The sequence below is a fragment of the Sardina pilchardus genome, chromosome 17 (genome assembly GCF_963854185.1).
Source record: "Sardina pilchardus chromosome 17, fSarPil1.1, whole genome shotgun sequence".
Lineage (NCBI taxonomy): Eukaryota > Metazoa > Chordata > Actinopteri > Clupeiformes > Clupeidae > Sardina > Sardina pilchardus.
In genome coordinates this window covers 22,480,062-22,499,920 of record NC_085010.1, presented here as the reverse complement: position 1 = coordinate 22,499,920, position 19,859 = coordinate 22,480,062, and the positions used below count along the sequence as shown (strand labels likewise).

The 19,859-nt window shown below is 44.5% G+C and overlaps 1 protein-coding gene across 1 annotated transcript in view; it reads right to left on the bottom strand.

The window, feature by feature from the left end:
* Window positions 1-18,198, bottom strand: part of LOC134062093 (leucine-rich repeats and immunoglobulin-like domains protein 3) — a 30,315-nt gene extending 12,117 nt beyond the window's left edge. The window contains exons 1-7 of the mRNA XM_062517977.1: window positions 17,780-18,198; window positions 12,020-12,091; window positions 11,796-11,870; window positions 1,592-1,726; window positions 1,081-1,224; window positions 838-981; window positions 245-388 (exon numbers count right to left, since the gene is read on the bottom strand). Coding sequence (XP_062373961.1) covers window positions 245-388; window positions 838-981; window positions 1,081-1,224; window positions 1,592-1,726; window positions 11,796-11,870; window positions 12,020-12,091; window positions 17,780-17,982 — 917 coding nt within the window. The 5' untranslated portion in view covers window positions 17,983-18,198. The remainder of the gene's footprint in view (window positions 1-244; window positions 389-837; window positions 982-1,080; window positions 1,225-1,591; window positions 1,727-11,795; window positions 11,871-12,019; window positions 12,092-17,779) is intronic.
* Between the last annotated feature and the right edge of the window lie 1,661 nt (window positions 18,199-19,859).

The following is a 19,859-nucleotide window of genomic DNA, read 5'->3' as shown; positions in this document are numbered from 1 at the left end:
AGAGAGGGGGAGGAAGAGAGGGAGAGAAAGAGAATGAACACGAGAGAACAAATCAGACAGACAAAGCAAGAAAACGAGTGGAGAGGAGGGAACACGAAAGAAAAGCGCAAACACAAGACAAAACAGAAGTGAACGATTAAAAAAAAGGAAAAGAAAGAGTGAAGTTGAGGGGAGGGGGAAGACAGAGAGAAGAAAAACAAAAAAAAAAGAAAGAAAGAAAAAAAAAGCATAAAGGCGCACTCACAGCTCGCTGAGCGCCTGGCAAAACTCCCAGGCGTCGGGGCGGATCCGGATGATGGTGTTGTGGGCCAGGTGCAGCTGCTGCAGCGTCAGGAGCCCGTAGAGCCAGCCCTTATTCACCTCCGTCAGGTTGTTGTACTCCAGCTGCCTGCAATACACACACACATATACACAGATGTTAGTGCACAATGCATAAGTGAACTACACACAACACACACACACATCAGCGCTTAATGCACAAATGGAAAACCATCCACAGCCACACATACATTATGCATATCTGTGAGGCATGGCTGCTTAAAATATGCCAATGTGTGAGCAGAACACTTTCACATAGACATGTAACAACCACAAGCACAAACCTGGTGATACAAAATAAGCGCTTGCAAAACACACCTGTTGAAGCCATATTTAAGTGACTGGTACGGTGAGCTTGGCCACAATACTGTGCTTACTGGGTATACTTGAATTCCATGTGAAGATTTAAATATTATTCAAACTTATTTGAAACGACTGGACAGATTGACTGGCGATAAGGTTGTGGCCTTTTTTTCAGTGCTAAAAGGAACACGGAAGAGTAAGAGTGCGAGAACTTACAAGACTTCCATGTTGCTGAGGCCCCAGAACGCTCCGTCCATGAGGCGAGTGATGCCATTCCGCTGCATGCGCAGAGACCGCAGTCCGAGCAGCCCGTGGAACGTCAGGCCCTCGATACGCCGCACGCGGTTCCGGCTCAGGTCGCTGTAGGCAGGAGGACACGGCCAATCAGAGGTCAATGAGGGTTGCCAAGCACGAGTTTCAGCCAATGAGATTGGGGTTGGGAGGGGAGGGGTTACTTACAGATGCTGCAGATTGGGGAGCTGGAAGAGCTTGGCAGGGATGTTGGAGAGTTTGTTTCGATTGAGCCGGAGAACTTGGAGCGTTGCGGACAGGTTCCCGAAGCAACCCAACTCCAGCAAAGATATCCGGTTGTTGTTCAGGTACCTTAAGCAGAGTCGAATGAGTCAATGACCTTCCATTTTGCTTTTAAATAACAGCTATCTGAACTCAAAAGTTACAAATTCCTAAAACCAAAGTTTGCACTCTTTATCCTAGACGCCTGATAGGTATGTAATATAAAAAGGAATAGACAAACAGACTATTACAGTAATCATATCTAGAGAGGAATGAGTATACAACATTCTTTTTGATGTTATGATTTTCTAGATGCCTCTGTGTGTGGTATAGCGTAAGCACAGCTGCTGTTAACTCCCGTTTGGTGTTTAAGTGTCCCTTTGAGGGCCCTAACGGTCATTCAGAAGGCTGGGTGGTCGCTGCCGGGGCTGGGGATGGGGCTGGTCTAGGGACTTACAGGTTCTTGAGAGGCAGGGGGGGTAGCGATCCGCTGCGGAGCTCGGCCAGGTTGTTGTTGCTAAGGTCCAGCGTCTCCAGGGCCGCCATGGGCTTCAGGTGCTCCGGGGACATCCTGCTGATCTTGTTGTTTGCTCTGAAAACACAGACACCGGCGGCTCAATTAATTACGTCCAAACAGGGCCGGGCAAGGGGGAGATGAGGGGGGGGGGGGGGGGTATTTTAATAACACGGGTCAACGAGCTCACATTTCCCCCCACACACATACACCCGGACAGAGCTTGTCACGAGTAGGTGGAAAAGGGAGCATTTGTTGATACTGGTTTGTTTCTCTTTGATGAACACTTTACACTCTCGACCACTCTCCAAACTATTTCAAATGTGAGATATACTCAGTTACATTTTCCTGACTTGTACAGCACTGCTAACAACAGGCATCAGCTTAAAACAGCTCAGAGTGCAAGTCCCTGATCTAGATGCAGTGGCTGCACCAGCAGTTGCATGGTGGATTTGACTACTGCAGTAACAGTTGTGAGTGTCTTCTGATTCACTGATCATTTCCAGGAAAGGATTCGGCTTCTCATCCACACAGTTGGGTTCTTCTGCCAAATCTGATTTTCAATCATAAAATGCACAACTGAAGTAGAAATTTGAGTCAGACTACCTCACCATCATGGCCGTTTTCGCAGGCACTTTTTCGCAAACAAAAAAAACAACGATGCCGCGTCTTATGGCTGGGGGTCAACCCCAGCCGTGGGGGCTTCAGTGCTGTGTTATTTAGTTTATAAGGTAATTACTAACAAGGTATTTAAAAAAAACCTGCCAATTACTCGTCTGATGAATGGCATCCCCTGAGCGAAAGCATGCCGCGGCAGGGGCCGACGATTTCCTGAGCTGCACGCCTCCTAAATTGCAGTGCAGGGACGGCCTGGGTTATAAACAGGGCCTTGTACAGTGTGCTCTTTGTGCACCCAGAGAGTGAGAGCGAGAGAGTTTGGAGAGAGAGAGAGTGTGAGGAAGAGGGAGAGAATGGGGGGGGGGGGGGGGAGGAATTCCGTCGTGCTTGCTGGATTGCGGGTCTTGCTTCAGTACCCGCTACAATCATGCTGATGGATTTTTTACCTCCCTCGGCTCAGTAAGAAATATTTAACGACAGAAATATCTAATGAGCAGTTACTTACTTTGATCTAACCAAATCAAACTGCACACTAATTCCGTGGTAGTCTCAGTCTGGCCCTACAGACATGCTTGGGCCATGATGCATAACTGAGAGTGGTAGGCACAAGCCTCGAGTCAAAATTCTTCCCGTTCAACATGGTGGTAAAGGAATACGGTGTTAACGCCATTCGTTGATTGATGTGTCTGTGTTCAGTTGTATCTTAACTACAAAGTTCACGCATGTCTTCCCATAAAGTAATAGATAAACTCCACCAGCATGCTACAAAGGATGATATAACTTCCTCAGAGAAAACTAAAGGCAGGCTTCCAATGAGTTTAAAAAACAAGACAACATGTCTTTCTCCTGGGATTTGGCTATTCAACTGTTTGCAAGCCTCTCTAAGTTTGACGGAGGAATCCAAATTATAAAATGGATGGATGGATGGATGTAGGGATGGAGGGATGGATGGATGGAGGGATGGAGGGATGGATGGATGGATGGATGGATGGATGGATGGATGGAGGGAGGGAGGGAGGGAGAGAAGAGTGCATGGAGGTCATGCAGAACAAAGGAGACATCCAATTCATTCAAAAAAACGATGAAGTAAAGCACCGTCAACTACCACTAAAGAACTTCTAGAAGGTTCTCCTTGAGACAGGTTCTCTTTGGAACATTTTCAGTTCTCAGCTCTCCCAAGGAACTTAAAGAGAACCATGATGGACACTCAATGTGTTCCTCCTCTTCCTCCTCTACTGGAGTCTGGAGCTGGGGTTAGTGGAGGGGTCTCGGGGTACCCCTCATCCTGCCAGCCAGCGCATCAGCCAGAGCAGCCAAAGCTCAGCAGCACGGCCCATGCCAGCCTACAACGTGCCAGCCTAGCTAAGGCCTCGGTAAGGCACCACTGACTCTGAATAACAAAATACCCTGCATTCCAACACTGTCTCTATGGACGTCTGCGGGAAAACCTGGGCACCGCTCACCTGAGTCTACGGCTGCGGCCACACCGCAGGAAATAAAGAGCGAGCGAGCGAGCGAGCGAGTCCTCGGAGATGACGGGGAATGTCGACAGCCAGGCGGCGGCCGTGGTGGAGCCTTTCACCCCCCCCCCAACACCACCCCCAGAAGACAGGCCCGCAACAAGCTGGCCTTTTGTGTGCAGATTTGCAAAGGGCTTAGCACGCACCGGCGGCCTCCGGCCTGCACACAAAAGGAGCTGCACTCCACCTGCGTCTCCTCTTTCACCTCACAAACACACTCTTTCTGTCTGTCTCCCACACACACACACACACAGCCTCTCTTTCACCCTCTCTCACACACACTCACACAAACACACCGAATCTTTCTCTCTCAATCGGTCCTTCACTCATACCCATTCTTTCTCCAAAACTCTCGTCCTCTGACAATCACTGTAATGGTCAACCCTCTCTCCCTCTCTATTTGCATAACGGGATGCACCCACACACTTTTCATTCTCAATGTCTGCTCAGCCCATTTTGTCTGTCTAAATTCCTCACCTTATATACACATACCCATACCCGCATCTCTCACTCTCCCACACAAACACATACACAGGTGTCATGGGTGAAGGCAAGAGAGAGGGCTGTGTAGATCCTGGATTTCCAGTTAAGCCTGAGGTGCTGCCAAGGTGACGAACTTAGTCGATAAATAAAAGGCCCCAACACCTGCGTGACACTGAGCAGAGAGGACGGGCCTGCTTATCAGATCTCAACAAAGTTTCGCCTCTCTTGTTTGGACACACTCTGTAGCAACAAACCTGTTCCCAATGTTCATCAGTGAATCTGCCCCACTCATCTCTCTCTCTCTCTTTCTCTCTAACTCTCTCTTATTAGCCTTCATGCCTTTACTCCCCTCCAAGAACAAATGCCCCTCGAGTTGTTTCAAGGCTTCCCTTATTTTCTCTTCTCTCTCTCACACACGCACACACACGCACACACACACACTAATGTGGCCTTCTCCAGGGCAGGTCTCTGCTGCCTGCTCTCTGCTCATATGCAGCTCCAGGACCAAGGCCAGGCGCAGGCCAAAACAACATGCTCATTGTGCGCCTGACGCAACACAAAATTTCAATTTGTTTCACCAATTTTCTGCAAATAAGGCCATTACGCGCCATTACTTAAATAGGCTCAGGCCTGGCCTGTCAGTCTTCAAGCCCAGGGCTCTGCTCGCTTTCACACGCTTACTCAAACACACACACACACACACACACACAAACAGCTAATCTATGCCATACACTAGACTTCTCAAACATCTGAGGGACAAACAAGCAAGATTCTAGACTTAGATCATATCATAAGATACGATATGAACTGATCTAAGAAAATATTTGCCTTCTTAAATATATATTAAAAAAATCTTAAATTTGTATGTTATGTGTGAGGAGCCACAACTCAATAAATAACCAGAGTGAGTTATTACTACTGCTCAACTGCTCCACTGACCTGGTACATAACTAGCATTCCCATGTTTACCATTTACTATTTTCCAATTTTAGTGAAGAATTGAAGTATATGGCAAGGTTTGTTATAAGAAGCTCACAGAAAGACAGCATTTCTCAAATATCTTCTAGAGTGCATCAAAAATAGAGCGTTTTTCCAAACCCTCAGAGATCTAAAAAAAACATAATCCAAAAACAACAATCAAAACATATAAACAGAAGAACAAACAAACGGGGTCTTCCCTTGTCTGAATGTTTATTTTGACTTCATCTCAAACTAGATACTAGACACCCTATGCATTTGGATGCAGTTCTGTAGTATGTACTTCCAGACACTTCTAGAGTTCTAGAGAAACTGATCCGCAACCCAATGTGTGTGTGTGTGTGTGTGTTGGAACTACAGTACCCACTGAAGGCATTGCTGTATGCGCCACTTTCAACTATTATAGAAAATACACACACCCACAAGAAACTTGGCAGAGTGCTTGAGGGAAAAGAAAACTCTCTCGCTCTCCCACACACACACACACACACACACACACACACACACAAACAGATACACAGGCCGAGGTACAGAAAATCATTACTTTTTCACACAAGCACAAATTCAATTTCGCCATATTTTCCCTATGCGGTAATGATCCCTTCTGCACGAGATTAATACGATGGCAACTACAATGTAGACTTCCCTAAGCCTCTCCTTCGCCTCTTGTAGAGTCAAAGAGTTTCCCCTCCCATAACAGAGAAGAACACACACTCCAAACTCTCTCTCCTTCTCCCTGTGGGGGAGTGAGGGCCTGCAAGCAAAGAAAAGAGGAGGAGCAAAGGAGCTAGAGAGAGAGAGAAAGTGAGCGAGAATGGTGAGACCACCAGAGAATGTAAAAAGGAGAGCAAGAGACTGAGATGGAGTACGACACAGAGAGAGAGACAGAGAGAGAGAGAGAGAGAGAGAGAGAAAGAAAAGAGAGAGAATAAGAAAGAGACTTAGAGAGAGAGAGAGAGACAGAGAGAGAAAGAGAGAGGGAAAGGGAGAGAGAGAGAGAAAGAAAAGAGAGCATAAGAAAGAGACTTGGAGAGAGAGAGAGAGAGAGAGAGAGAGAGAGAGAGGGAGAGAGAGAGAAAGAGAGAGAGGGAAAGGGAGAAAAGAGCAGCAGAGTATCAAATGCCACTTAGTTCTTATTCAAACAGTCAGGCAGACATAGTGGCAGCTCTGGCCGACTCCCCTGACCCTGGAGTCTGCAGGAAAAACAAACGGCTCTCGCGCAGCAGCTGGCAGTAATCGAGTCATGATCATTTTAATTAATTGAACAATTTCCCAGGAATTTATGGGGGTTTTAACCATTAAAGGGGACCTCTGCTTTTTACGGCAAAGTCTCTCTCCCTGTATCTATCCATCACTCTCTCTCTCTTTCCATTGCTTGCTTGCTCGCTCTCTCGCTCTTTCTCTCTCTCTCTCTCTGTACTACGAGTGCTGTTTGTTGGCAAATTGTTCTTTGATTGCAGGGCTAATTTGGATCGCACTGGAAAAAAAAACAAGTAACTTGGGACTGCTTTGATTAAAAAGAGCGATACCACCTCAAACTCTTATCATGCATGTTTGTGTGTGTGTGTGAGAGAGTGTATTTGAGTGTGTGTGTCTGCGTGTGTGTGTGAGAGAGAGAGGAGTGTAGAGGGAGATGCCAGAGTGATCTTTTCCATACACTTTCTCATATGTTTCTCACTGACCAAAATTTAGGGCTTGCCTCAGAAAATGTGGGAAAAAAACTACACCACGCACATTCCAGAGCTGCTCCTTGCCAGCGAGCAGTTCAAAAAGAGAACGAGCCAACACAAAACTACAGTCTCAATTTCCCATCTCAAGCCTTCAAAGCAGTCTGCATTTGATAAAATAAAATAAAAATACAAATGAAAAACAGAACAAAAAGGGGTTTAAAGCATTGAGGGGCTGACTCACTCAAAGTGTTGAGTTCTGTAACAGAATTGTTCTCGATAACCTATGCTGCTTTTCTTACTTGCTTTTGGTCTCTCTCTCTCTCTCTCTCTCTCTCTCACACACACACACACACACACCAGCACCTTGGCATTCCCTTGGTGCTCTCTCCTTCTCTCTTTACTTCACTCTTTCTCTCTCCTTCTCCCTCTCTCTCTTCCCTGACGCAGGCAGGCAGCCTGGGCTTGCATTTGAGGCGCCATGGCAGGGAGAGCGGAGTCATCTGACGGCCCCCGAAAATCTCTGTTCGCCGTCCAATAGGAAATACCACACTTACTCAGGCGCATTCTCCACCAGAGAGACAGAGAGAGAGAGAGAGAGAGACAGAGAGAGAGAGAGAGAGAGACAGAGAGAGAGAGAGAGAGAGAGAGACCGAGAGCGAGAGAGATGACACACAACCAAGGAGAAATTTGGTATTTGCAACCCCCCTCGATCCTTCACAACCACCACCACCACCACTCTTCACTCACTCACACACACACACACACTCCTGACCATCATTCCGCCCTCCCTCCCTCCCGAAAGAAGGGGCTGTGGGGTGTGGTGAGCAGAGCTGGTGCTGCTGATCGAAAGTGACAGCTCAAATTTTCTGTACGTTTGCCTGTAGCACCAATGCCTCTTCCGTCGCTACCACTACCGCCCGACAAAGACAAAACAAATCCACTCTGACCACCGCCGAGTTCTCTGGAGGCAGAGAGCCTCCGGTTCTCCAGGAGAGCCATGGTTCCTTAGAGGTATGAGGTGAGCTTCTGTCAAATGTTGAACGAGCCACGAACATCGAACGAGTGCAAGTACGAGGTGCTTCGAGAATCATCCTCCTCCCATGATGCAAGAGCAACGCCGACAGCTGTGGCCTGGCGATAGAACCGACTGACCACTAAAGTGTGTTGACATCGCCATGAAACAATCGCAGATTTATCCTCTCAATTTGACAAAGCTCCATTTCCTTCCAACAGATACTGCTGTAAGCAACACCAGTGTAATGTTTTCCACATGGAAGAAAGAACCATATCAATGCAAGAAGCTCTCTTTTTTTTTAATCAGACAGCAGATCTAGTGCTGATGAGAGAGCCCATAGATTAGAAAAATCATCCCTTTTAAGAAATGAACCCTGGTGATCTAGTGCCAGCTGCTTTGGATTAAAACATGTCATGACTCATGAGTGACAGCATGTAACTGGAAAAGGCCAAAGGGTAAAGACACAATGGGGCTGGCCACTGAATAAAGAATGATTTGGCTTCTAACAAACCAGTGAGATCATTAGAGATGATATTCAGAGCAAAAAGAGCTTACAGATACCATAAAGACACAATCATGTATGGGTTGTGAATATTGTGCAACTGCTTCTACACAAGCTTTAAAAACAAGTTTGCTAGTTGCTACCTTTCAAAACTAAAAAGATAAACATTAAGATTGTCACCATGTCTAACCTCTTATTTGTATTTCCTATTCACTTGGCCCCAATTCCCATTCAATCCATGTATGCTTTCATGAGAAACAACTTTTGAATGGCATAGCGTCTAAAAAAGCACCTAAAACTCCTACAGGCCTGCACGTACACTTCACCCACCAGCAGGCTAGAGTGAATGCTCTTTCATTCACACCTGTGGGTCGTGGCCACACCTCAGAATGTGAACACACACACACACACGTCTGCACACCTCCTAACTCTGACTTCACCTCATGTTCTGGCTTGTTTGTCTGGGGGGGGGGGGGGGGGGTGCAGGTAGAGGAGGAGATAAACCTTGTGCTAGTTTTCACCCTAAATCCAGTGCTTTCCTGACATTCTTTTTTTTTTGGCAGTGGTGGTGGAGGGGGGCAGATGTCAGAAGGCAAAGACGGAAACCATTTGATCCTTGAATATCTTCAGGTGAGGTGTCTACAAGTGATTTAATGTGTCTGGACAGAGTTCTTTTTCTGCAATCATTTTCTGCAGTGTGAAAATGTGTTCACGATTACTCATCAACAAACAGACAATACAAAAAAGATGAGAACAGCAGAATGCTTGAATGGGAAACTGGGCATCAATCTGATTTCATGAGAGATTATCAATCTGGAAGGCCTGGACCCTACATCGTCTCCATACTAGTCTGATGCCAAAGATGTACCAGCAAGCTGTTTATCTGCGAGTCCTGCTTTCTACTTGGATGAACCATACAACCCAGCCTGACATCTGAACGAACGAATAAAAACCAGGATTACACAGAAACCCAAAGCAGCACATAATTCTCAAGCAACTCTGAAGCCACTGAACATCCATCATTCTGACACAAAAACACTTTGAAAATAGAGGGAACCGGCGTATATATATGCCATTTTTACGTGTAAACCATCAAAAAAGCCAATAAAGAATGGGGAGTAGCATAATCCTGCACTGTTGTGGTTCTATGCCCGCTTGGAACTATTTCCGGCAGATGATCCCGACCCCAGAGGAGCGCGGAAGGACACGCTGTTTCAAATGACCGGTCTGGCTAACGGCTGCTTACTTCTCACGCCGCAAGTGCTGTCTGGGTACTAGCAACACGAGACTCTGGGAGACAGAGAGAGATAGAGAGAGAGAGAGTAATAAAGAAAGAAAGAAAAAGAAAGAAAGACAGAAAAAGAAAGAAAGAAAGAAAGAAAGAAAGAGAGAGAGAGAGAGAGAGAGAGAGAGACCCGGGCTTGGGAGTGTGACTACCCTGGTGGCCGCTAGAGGAATCTTAATTACAGACGGCTAACTCTCACTGCAGCCTTGGCTAGTGCGGTGCAGTTCCCTGGTACGTGTAGCACCAGCAGAGACTGGGGAAGGAGACACAACAAACATGGACGACAGGCAAAGATACAACGGTACGTATAGCACCAGCAGAGACTGGGGAAGGAGACACAACTAGGGATGTAACGGTATGAAAATTTAACCCCACGGTTATAGTGACCAAAATTATCACGGTTTTCGGTATTATTGCGGTATTTTAAAAATTGTGTGTACAATATGTTAAGAAAGCGCTGATGGGTGTAGACAAGCTGAAATATTTCAGTTTAAAAAAGTGTTTCTTACATTAAAAATATAGACAAACCCTTATTGCCTTCAGCAGGATACCGATCATTCACAGCAGTGGCAATCCTAGTCTCTGCTCAACCTTCCACACACACAGAAAATGGCTTGTCTTGTTTCTATTGCATATTTTGAATTCATAAACTTTATATATTTTGCTAATAGTTTAGAATATGTTAGGATCTGCATAATTACTTATAGCTAAAAATATTCAGTAATTTGAATACTTCATATTGATTTTTAAACTATTACACTTCTTTAATGACATTACAGGGGTGTTGTGTAGGTCAAATTGAGAGCCTGTCACTTTAAGAGATACGTGAAGTAGCCTAATTATATTAACCTTCATTCGGTTTTAGGAAAGTAGTCACGCATAGTTCAAGGATATCCGTTTTCATTGAATAAAATGAATGTTCAAAAAATTAACAAGTCAAAGAAAATATTGCTTGGATCATAGAAAAGATAAGTGTCTTGCAATGTTAACTTCTATGATTTTGGTGAGCACTAGGCTACTACTGTACATTAGCCTAATGATAGACATGATGCGTGAGCTAACTAGTTACCTTGATGGAAAAGATTGCCAATAGGCTGTGTAGCTTTTTTCGGAAATTGAATTAAGCACTACAGTAGGCCTAAATGAACTAAATTCCATAGCCTACTGTAGGTAGGTTACCGTGGCATTGTGCTCACGTTTTCCTTGGTTGGAAATGTTGGCTGCTTATAGCTTAACTTATGATTTGGAGTTTGGTATATCTGTTATATCCAATGAGTGACACCCAGCGCTCAACATAAAACTTTACGGCATTCTCCTGATAACGTTAGTGGAATAGCCTAGATTTAATGTGAACGTGTAGGCCTACATAAAAATACGCAGAGTGGCTACATGATACAGCGCACGTTTTGGGGTGAAAATGTTGCGCCCTTTAAAAGCAGGTGTAGCCTTATCCGAATCATGGTTAAATCCATCAATTAGAAAACAGAATTAGTAAGGTAAAGTTTTGTTTCATAGTAGCCTCCCAGCTTGTGTCAAAAGCAGGCTCGGATGAAGCTGGGAGGAATTAAACACGCGGTTATCACACCGTAATATCAACCATGATAATAATGATATTCGAAATGAACGCGGTAATTGTTATCATCAACATTTTTATCATGGTTTACCGTCACACCGGTAATCGTTACATCCCTAGACACAACAAACATGGACGACAGGCAAAGGTGCAAGGGTACAAGGATAAACCATACAACGACAAAAAAAAATCAGAAAACGCTGTTTGTAAGACGAAAGACACAAAAACAAACACACGTGCTGTGGAGAACACACACAAATACACAAAACGCCTTATCTATGTGTACTGGACTGGTATACTGGGCTAATCAAACAAGACAGACAAACAAGTAACAAACAAGATACCAAACGCATGCAGGAAATGCACACTCCTCTGCCCTCTTTAACCAACACCGGAGGTTTTAAGAAGTAGAGGCAGCCAGCCATGACAGAACGCACAACAAAGACTCAGACCCAGGCCTTACAAGTGCAGCAGAGAATCAAAAGCTGGACCCCAATACTCACAGAATCAGAGTTGTGATGTTTCCTGCCACCGGGCCCAGATCAGGAATAGCGTCCAGCTCGTTGTTGTTTAACTTTCTGCGGAGGACAAACAAGGGGCACAGGTTGGAGGACTTGTCACAGGAGCGGAGACTCACCAGAGCCAGAGCCAGCCAGAGGTGCTGAAGGAGCTGTTTGTTTTAGGAAGTAATGGGCTTTAGGGCCAGGGGGAGACCCGGCATACTTACATTTCACTTAGGTGCTGTAGTTTCCCAAACAAAGAACCGTCAAGTGACTGGAGCTTGTTATGGCTCAGGTCCCTGCAAAGACAGACACGGGTGAGTATAGGTGAGTATAAGTGAGTGAGTGAGTGTGTGTATGTGCATGTTTGGGTCTGTTTGTTGGCTGATGAGGCAAACAACAACTCAAAAACCTTTTCCTTTTGGTGTTGGTTTAGGATTTTTCAGGAGAATTTAGTTTGCTACAATACCAAATTAGGCTTGTCCCAAGACAAATTCACAACCTTTCCTCTCTCCCATACAAACTCTCACACACACACGGTCTCTCACACACACACTCTCACTCTCACACACTCTCTCTACCATCACAAAACAAGGCAGTAATAACAACTCCACACATACAATCTGCTGGTGATATGTGGATATTAAGCAGGCCACCAGATAAGTGGAGTGGGCTGGCAGTGGCGGTGGTGGTGGTGGGAATGAGAGCTGGTGTTTTGCCTCACTACTTTTGTAGTAAAAGACCAGGGAGCGGAGGGAGTTGAGAATGGGCCAAGAAGACTGGCACAGAGGAATGGAGAACAACGAGAGAGCGGAAAACAAGTTGTAGAGTGGAGGGAGAGAAAGAGAGAGAGAGATAGAGAACAAGAGGGGGGGAAATCAAGAAAGAGAAAGAAAGAGAGAGAAATAGAGAATGAGCAGGGGAAACAATGAGAAAGAGAGAAAAGAAAGAAAGAAAGAAGAGAGAGAGAGAGACAGGGAGAGAGAGAGAGAGAGAGAGAGAGAGAGAGAGAGAGAGAGACTGCCTTGGCCCCCATAAGAGTGTGGAGTTACTGACGCAGTCGTTCACCATCACACCGTGGTGCCAGACACTCAAGCTAGGCCCAGTGCCCCATCTGGAAGCCATTACAGACTGAGGAGAGAGGGAGAGAGAAAGGAGAGGGAAAGAGGGAGAGCGAAGGCGAGAGTGTGAGTTTATGTGTGAGTGTGTCTGCATATGTGTGTGTGGGAGGAAGGGAGGGAGGGAGGGAGCAAGCAGAAAAAGGTAAAAAAAAAAGAAAAAAAGTAACGACTCATAATCTATTCACAATGTGGGAGCGAGTATGAGCACTAAGCCTTTGATTCCCCCCTCCCCTCCCTTCTGCCCTCTCTTCTCCTCTCTGGTGCAATCTCTTCTGTCGCGCCTGGCCTAGCCTACCCTGCCCTCCTCTCCTCTCCACTCTTCTACTCTCCCCATTCTGCTGCAAGCGCCTGGTTTTGTGCTTCAACACCAGCCAGGATTTTTTTTATTGGGACTATTTCTCCAGACCCCCTCAGTACTGTGAGCATTCGGGAGGCCCAGGGACTGGAGTCTCTCACACACACACACTACACACACTACACACACTACACACACACACGCCTCGGAATCAGCAAGGCATGACGCCTGATTTAGTGGACTCCCAAGCAGGGGGTCCCAAGCCTAACACAGTAAAACAACTCTCTGAGGACGACAGTGTAGTAGGCCTACTTCTCAACTTGATTAGGGGGTCGACCGATATGGGTTTACACTGAAATCAGGGCAGCCATGGCAGACATGTTTGTCCGGTTAATATTTTGTCAAGTCATTAAAACCTGTTAACGGGTTTCCCTGCAGCTTGTTGATACAGGCTGGCTCCAACGTAGTCTAGGATAAGATTATTCACATTTTCTCAAAAAAGTGTAATTTCATTAATATCTAATCAATGAAGTCTATAGGGATTTCAAAGAAGAATTTAAGCCTTGCCGTTTGATTGACACAAGGGGCAGGTCACACACATGTTCCACAGCAACACAGGGCTGCCCCGCAAATGTGCATGCCCATTGATCGGCCGATATGTGCTCAGGCAATCTGCCGATGCCAATTACTAACAAAAAGTGGCACAAATCTGTCTGGTTCATGGGCCTGCTGATTCTCAATCGGGAATGCTGATGATGGGCTAGACCCGAAACATTTGTTTCCCTGTTTTGTGTCTTTGGCTCATTATATATTTCGGTTTATGTTTTCAATATAAGTTCTTATAGCTTTTGTGTGCGACTTCTTTTCTTTCTCTGGACCTGCTGATTCTGAACAATCTGTCGACTTCAAATGATGATGTTTCAAGGTACTGTTTGTAAATGATGACATGAAAACTTGTGAGCTGCCTACCTTGTGTCACATATATAAACATGCCAACAACTGCGATACGGCACATCCCTAATTGTGTACAAAGATGGATTTAAGCATAGACTATGCACTTAAACATTTGGTTAACATGAATATGTGCTTTATAACCATGAGACTGCAGCGAGTTACAGGATTGTAATCATATGTTATTACAAAGACACTACATATTAAAACTACAAATAGGCCTAGGTATTACATAGAAAGATTCATTATATACAAATTAGAAAAGGTACTTTAGGTATATCAAATGTACATTCATGGAATTGTCAGTATTATTCTATGACTTAAAACTATGATTTTGTTGTGTAATTTAATTCAGTCACTCTGAATTCACTCTAATGAATTCAATATGGCAGTGCTTTTATATATCATTATTTTTTACAGTGATTTGCCCCCAGTGAAGATGTCCATACTGGAGTTTCTCTCTGTGTGCCTCTGTCTGTGTGTGTGTGCGTGTGTGTGTCTCTCTCTCTCTCTCAGTCTCAGAGTGTGTGTGTGTCTCTCTCTCAGTCTCAGTGTGTGTCTCTCGCTCTCTCTCCATGTGTGTAGGTGTGTGGATATCTGCCATCTCAGTGCCGCGGCTGGGCTGAGAGCGGTGTGGAGTGCTGCACAGAGAGGAGCGATAAGGCAGAGCTCTTCTAAACACCAGCACTTCCTCCTGAGGTCCCCGACACGCGTTTCATCAGATAAACACACAGTCACACACACACACACGAGATCACTCTCCTGGGCTCGATTGGCTAGTTGACCTAACTCTATATGTATGTGTGTGTGTGTGTGTGTGTGTGTGTGTGTGTGTGTGTGTGTCTTTCGCTCTCTCTTATACACACAGGCTTGAGGGAACCTATCTGTCCTCTTCGCAGTGATAAGATTATGCATGTCTGTTCTCTCAAGTGGGGTATGTATGAAACACTTGGGCTAATAGATGTAGAAGTGTGTGTCTGTGTGTGTGTCATATCAAGTGCAGACATTTTTGCCTTCCACTAACCAAAGCTGAGGCTGTTAGCGGTTTGACACCCTTTGGCATTATCTACAAAGTGACACAGTTCTAGCATTTCAGTTCTAGGTTCATTGAGAGTCTGTCTTTGGACACCTGCGTATTACAGCCATTCAGCATAAAAAGATGTGGAAATACTGCCTGCATTAACTCCAGCGACTTTTACAGTGTGGGAAATGGCAGAGTCTGGAGTTTTCATTATTTTACACACCCTGCTTCCACACTCACACCTCAAGATTTTATGAAGATCTCAGGAAAAGAGAGAAAAATGATTTCCAAAGGAGATGAATTCCACATGAGAAGCAATCTCTCCTGTTTGCGCTCTATCTTACACCGACATACACACACAGAGCAACAAGTGAGAACTTTACACCTTCCCCCTTTTCCCCCAATACCTCCCTCATCCTCTCGCCTCCATTCTCCTCCCCTCCACCATGTGCCTCTCCCTCTACCTCCCCCAACCTTTAACCCTCTTTCTCTCTCTCTCTCCCCTTTACTTTCTCTCCTCTACCTCCCTACTTCATTCTCTCTCTCTCTCTCTCTCTCTCTCTCTCTCTCTCTCTGACCCCACCATCATGTCTGCTGGGCTTCTTAACTATTCCCATGGCTGGGGTGCGCAGCTGCAAATTCAGCAGAAGTATATCGGGGCCCGTGCCAAACTAAAGGGCCAGCCGCCGCTCTGCTCCACTCTGCGCTCTCTAAGATGTGCCCGAGAAAAGGCTCGTAAATTAGCAGGCCACAGCGCCAAGAATTTATTCCTCCCAAGCCTGGAATTCTCACTCACTGCCCCCCCCCCCCCCCCCATTTTCTCCCTTGCTCAGTCTCAGTGTGTGTGCGTGTGTGTGTGTGAGAGTATGGATGTGTGTGAAAGCCAGATGAAGAGTGTGAGTGTGTGTGTGAGAGAGAGAGAGAGAGAGTGTGTGAGAGAGACACAGAGAGTGTGTGGGTAAGTTGAAGAGAGAGAGGCCGATAAAAAATATGAGGGAGAAAAAATGAGAAACGGTGAGAAAGGACAACTCTGCCAGGTCTTTCCGCATGGTAGCAAAAGCAACACAACAACATAGTAGAATATATTCATGGTTCAGGGCCTACCATGAATACACCACGAATACATTCCACTATGTGTAGGGCCTACACTATGAATATATAGTACCATGTTGTTATATTGCTTTTTGTACACAACAGGGAATAAAACCAACCAATGCATACCAATGTGTGACTATTAGAGCCTGCTAACAAAAAACTCCTTTTACACATACATCTCAAAACCTTGTATTCACCTTCACCAGGTCATCTTCGATGAATGGATACATTGGGTGGATACACTGAATTATTATATAGTACATTATTTAGTTTTAGATTTAGTAGAATACTGATGCCTGTTTTAAGGCCAGAGTATACAGATTCAATACAAACTAACCCCGCTTTTACTCCAAATATACCATAACATGATTTCCCTGTTACTCTTCAAACCAGGTACTCATTATTCAAAAAACAGTAGTGTCAATTGCATTGTATATGTGCACTTCTTGAGCATACATACAACCCATGATTATGAATAATCATATAAAGGCATATTTAGATAGAAAAAAAAACATTGAATATGTTTCACTTCAGATTGTAATGATGTTCAAGGAAATAAGAGTCAAGATCAACAGCTCGTCCTTGTTTGATTACAGCTTTTAAATCTGTTCCCAATCCCACAAATCTGATCTTAGAAGAAAACTGATCTAGTAAAGAGTCACAAACAGACTTTTGAATCAGAAATAAAGTCGAAATCTACTTGTAGATGCAACTCGTACTATTACTACTACTATTAAAATGACATTGAAACTGACATGCTATTGAGGCTTATCTAATAACAAAAGATGGATTGAGATGCAAACCCTTGGCCTTCTATTTTACGACAGCTCCCCGCAAGGAGAAGTCCTATTCAGTGCGCGCAAGCTCCCTGTAGCGTCTGCTACCCCCACTAGCCATTGTAAATACAGTCATTTACATTTCGCGCTACTCCGCAACACAAATGTTACCATGATTCGATAATGTTACAATAAATGTGTAACGTTTAAACTCAGACGCTACAATGAATCACTTCACTAGACTTCACAAAAGGTCAAAAAAATCCGAGCAGTGGTCTAATCGTCAAGACGCACCTAGCAGGCTAGCAAGCTAGTAAACGTTTCTTGTGATAGAATTTGTTGTCTTTAACGCTTGGGGAGTTACGAAAAGCCTAACATATATTGCCCCGATATTTAAGTCTAATATTAAAAAACAAAGGTGTTCAACAGGGCCTCAACTCTGGCAAGTTAGCAATAAGCTCTGCACTGAAACCATTTAAATCGCATATCCCTTACTCGTAAAGACACAAGTAGCCTAACGTATCCAAACCACGAATTCGATTCGAATATTTAAAGTACAGTATAGGCTAAGATACTCTGTCGCAACCACAATTATTCAACAACAACAACAAAATTAGTTGGTAGAACTACCACAACAACAGACATTGGAGACGTATGTGCAGTAGGTTCACAAACCCATGGCTGTATCTGTGAAGATAAAAACAGCCAACGATTTTTGATATACTTACAACTGTTCGATCCACAGGGGTAGATTATCAGGAACTTTCCCCAACTTTTGTCGACTGCAGTCCAATAAAGTATCTATACATGTGCAGGGAGACGGACACGAATGTGATTTTTCTCCATTTCCAAGTATTAGTTCCACTCGCCATAGTAAAAGGCAAACAACTGCATACTTCGCAGCCCTCAGCGGCCGCGTTGGAGAGGACATTTTCGACACGGTAAAATTCCAACTCCGTTCCCAAAAAACACGAACTTCCAAGCGACTACGATAAATCCGGAAAAGAATAAAACTCCAAAGTCGCAAGGTAAGAACCTCGTCTCGTAAAGGATTTACAAATCTCTGCGTTCTTTGGTTGTTTTCCTCCGTGTAAACTAAACGAGTGTGGAGCTTAAACTTTCGGTAAGACCTCCTCCATGCCTTCGACAAAAGTTTCAGGCTACACTTTTTCACTTCGTTGTTCAGGCACATGCCAGACTACCGTAGCGAGCCATCCGATTGGTTGATGGGGTAATGCGCAAACACTTTCTTGTGGGCGCAAAGGTCTCGTGAATGCATTATGGGTAGCGTAGTAGAGTATTGCTCAAGCTGGGCGGTGAAAACTTTGGCCACATTAATTTTAAATATGATAACAAGTTATTTATTTGTTTTACCAATGTTTCTATGTATGAGCTAGGGAACAACAACCAATAGGCGTAATTGATGCTTCTCAATAATACCGCGTTAGGGTGTTGGATGTGGAAAGGTTCATCCAAGGGAGGTTCTGGTGTGCAACGGCCCATGATAAATTCTTAAAAGTGTCTACACAGATTAAAACCGCCGAGTGTCATTTTAGCAGCTAACCTTAGTTGGTGTATTGAGAATATATAGGCTAATAATATAATTTAGTCAAAGTTGCCTCTTTTTGGATAACATTACTTTGATTGTGCTGTTTTTTTTTTTGGGGGGGGGGGGGGATTGTCAGATTGTCATGGTGTTAACTTATGACTTAATTAATGTGATATACAGTAGGACTGAAACATTACTCTCACAATCAAATAGCTATAATGGGCAATGTAATGGACATATCACTTAGACAATCTGAGGGCAATATAATGTTTGTTGAACTTGTCATTGATTGTCAGCCTAATACATTTAAATGGCCGACCTCCCTGTTCTATTGGAATCCCAGGGTGTAGAGATGGGCGAGAGCAGAGCCCTGTTAGCATAAGAAAGAGAGACATTATTTATTCTTTGAAAGTGTAGTGTGAGTCTGCTTCCTCACCCCCTTTCCTGTGAAAGGCAATATCACAGTTCACTCATCCTATCTCTCTCTCTCTCTCTCACTGTCTCAGAGAGCCTATCATCACCTCCATGATGACGATGAATCCACACCAGAACAATAGAGCCAATAAGTATTTCCTGTTAATGGGACACATCTGACCAGCATAGAAAGAAGGTGAGAAGTCTTCTGATCCCAGCTGACCACATATCACATGTCTGTTTACACCTCCTTGGCCAGAAAAAGAAGAGAAGTCGCACACTAAAGCTGAATTACAAGAACTTGTGTTGATAACATAAACCAAAATATATTATGAGCCAAAGACAGAAAACGTTTCGGGTCTTGCACATCATCAGTGTTCCCAATTAAAAAAAAAAAAAAAAAAACTGTATGTTATCAATAAAAGTTCTTATAATTCAGCTTTTTTGTGTGACTTCTCTTTTTTTTCTGGATTCACTACTTTTTGGAGTTACGCACCAAGCGACACACAAGGCAAGACAAAGGTGCGGACACCATTTTTACTAACTTTACACCTCCTTGGCCCTCGTGACCTCATGGCAATTTTCTTTTTTGTGTGTGTACTCATCCAGGTGTCATTGTAGTGCGACATGTCATGTGAGTGCTCTCCAGGTGATGTGGTCAGACAGACCTCTACAGTAATTGTTTTAGCGCTTGCCGTCCCCTGGGGGAAAATGGTCTAACTGGAGCAGATTACAGACAATAGAGATGCTGGCTCACCAAGATAAATCAGTGGAGGGGGATAAAGTGGGAGGAAATGGAGGAAATACAGGCTAATTGAAAAATGACCATCAGTAGTTAGATGCTT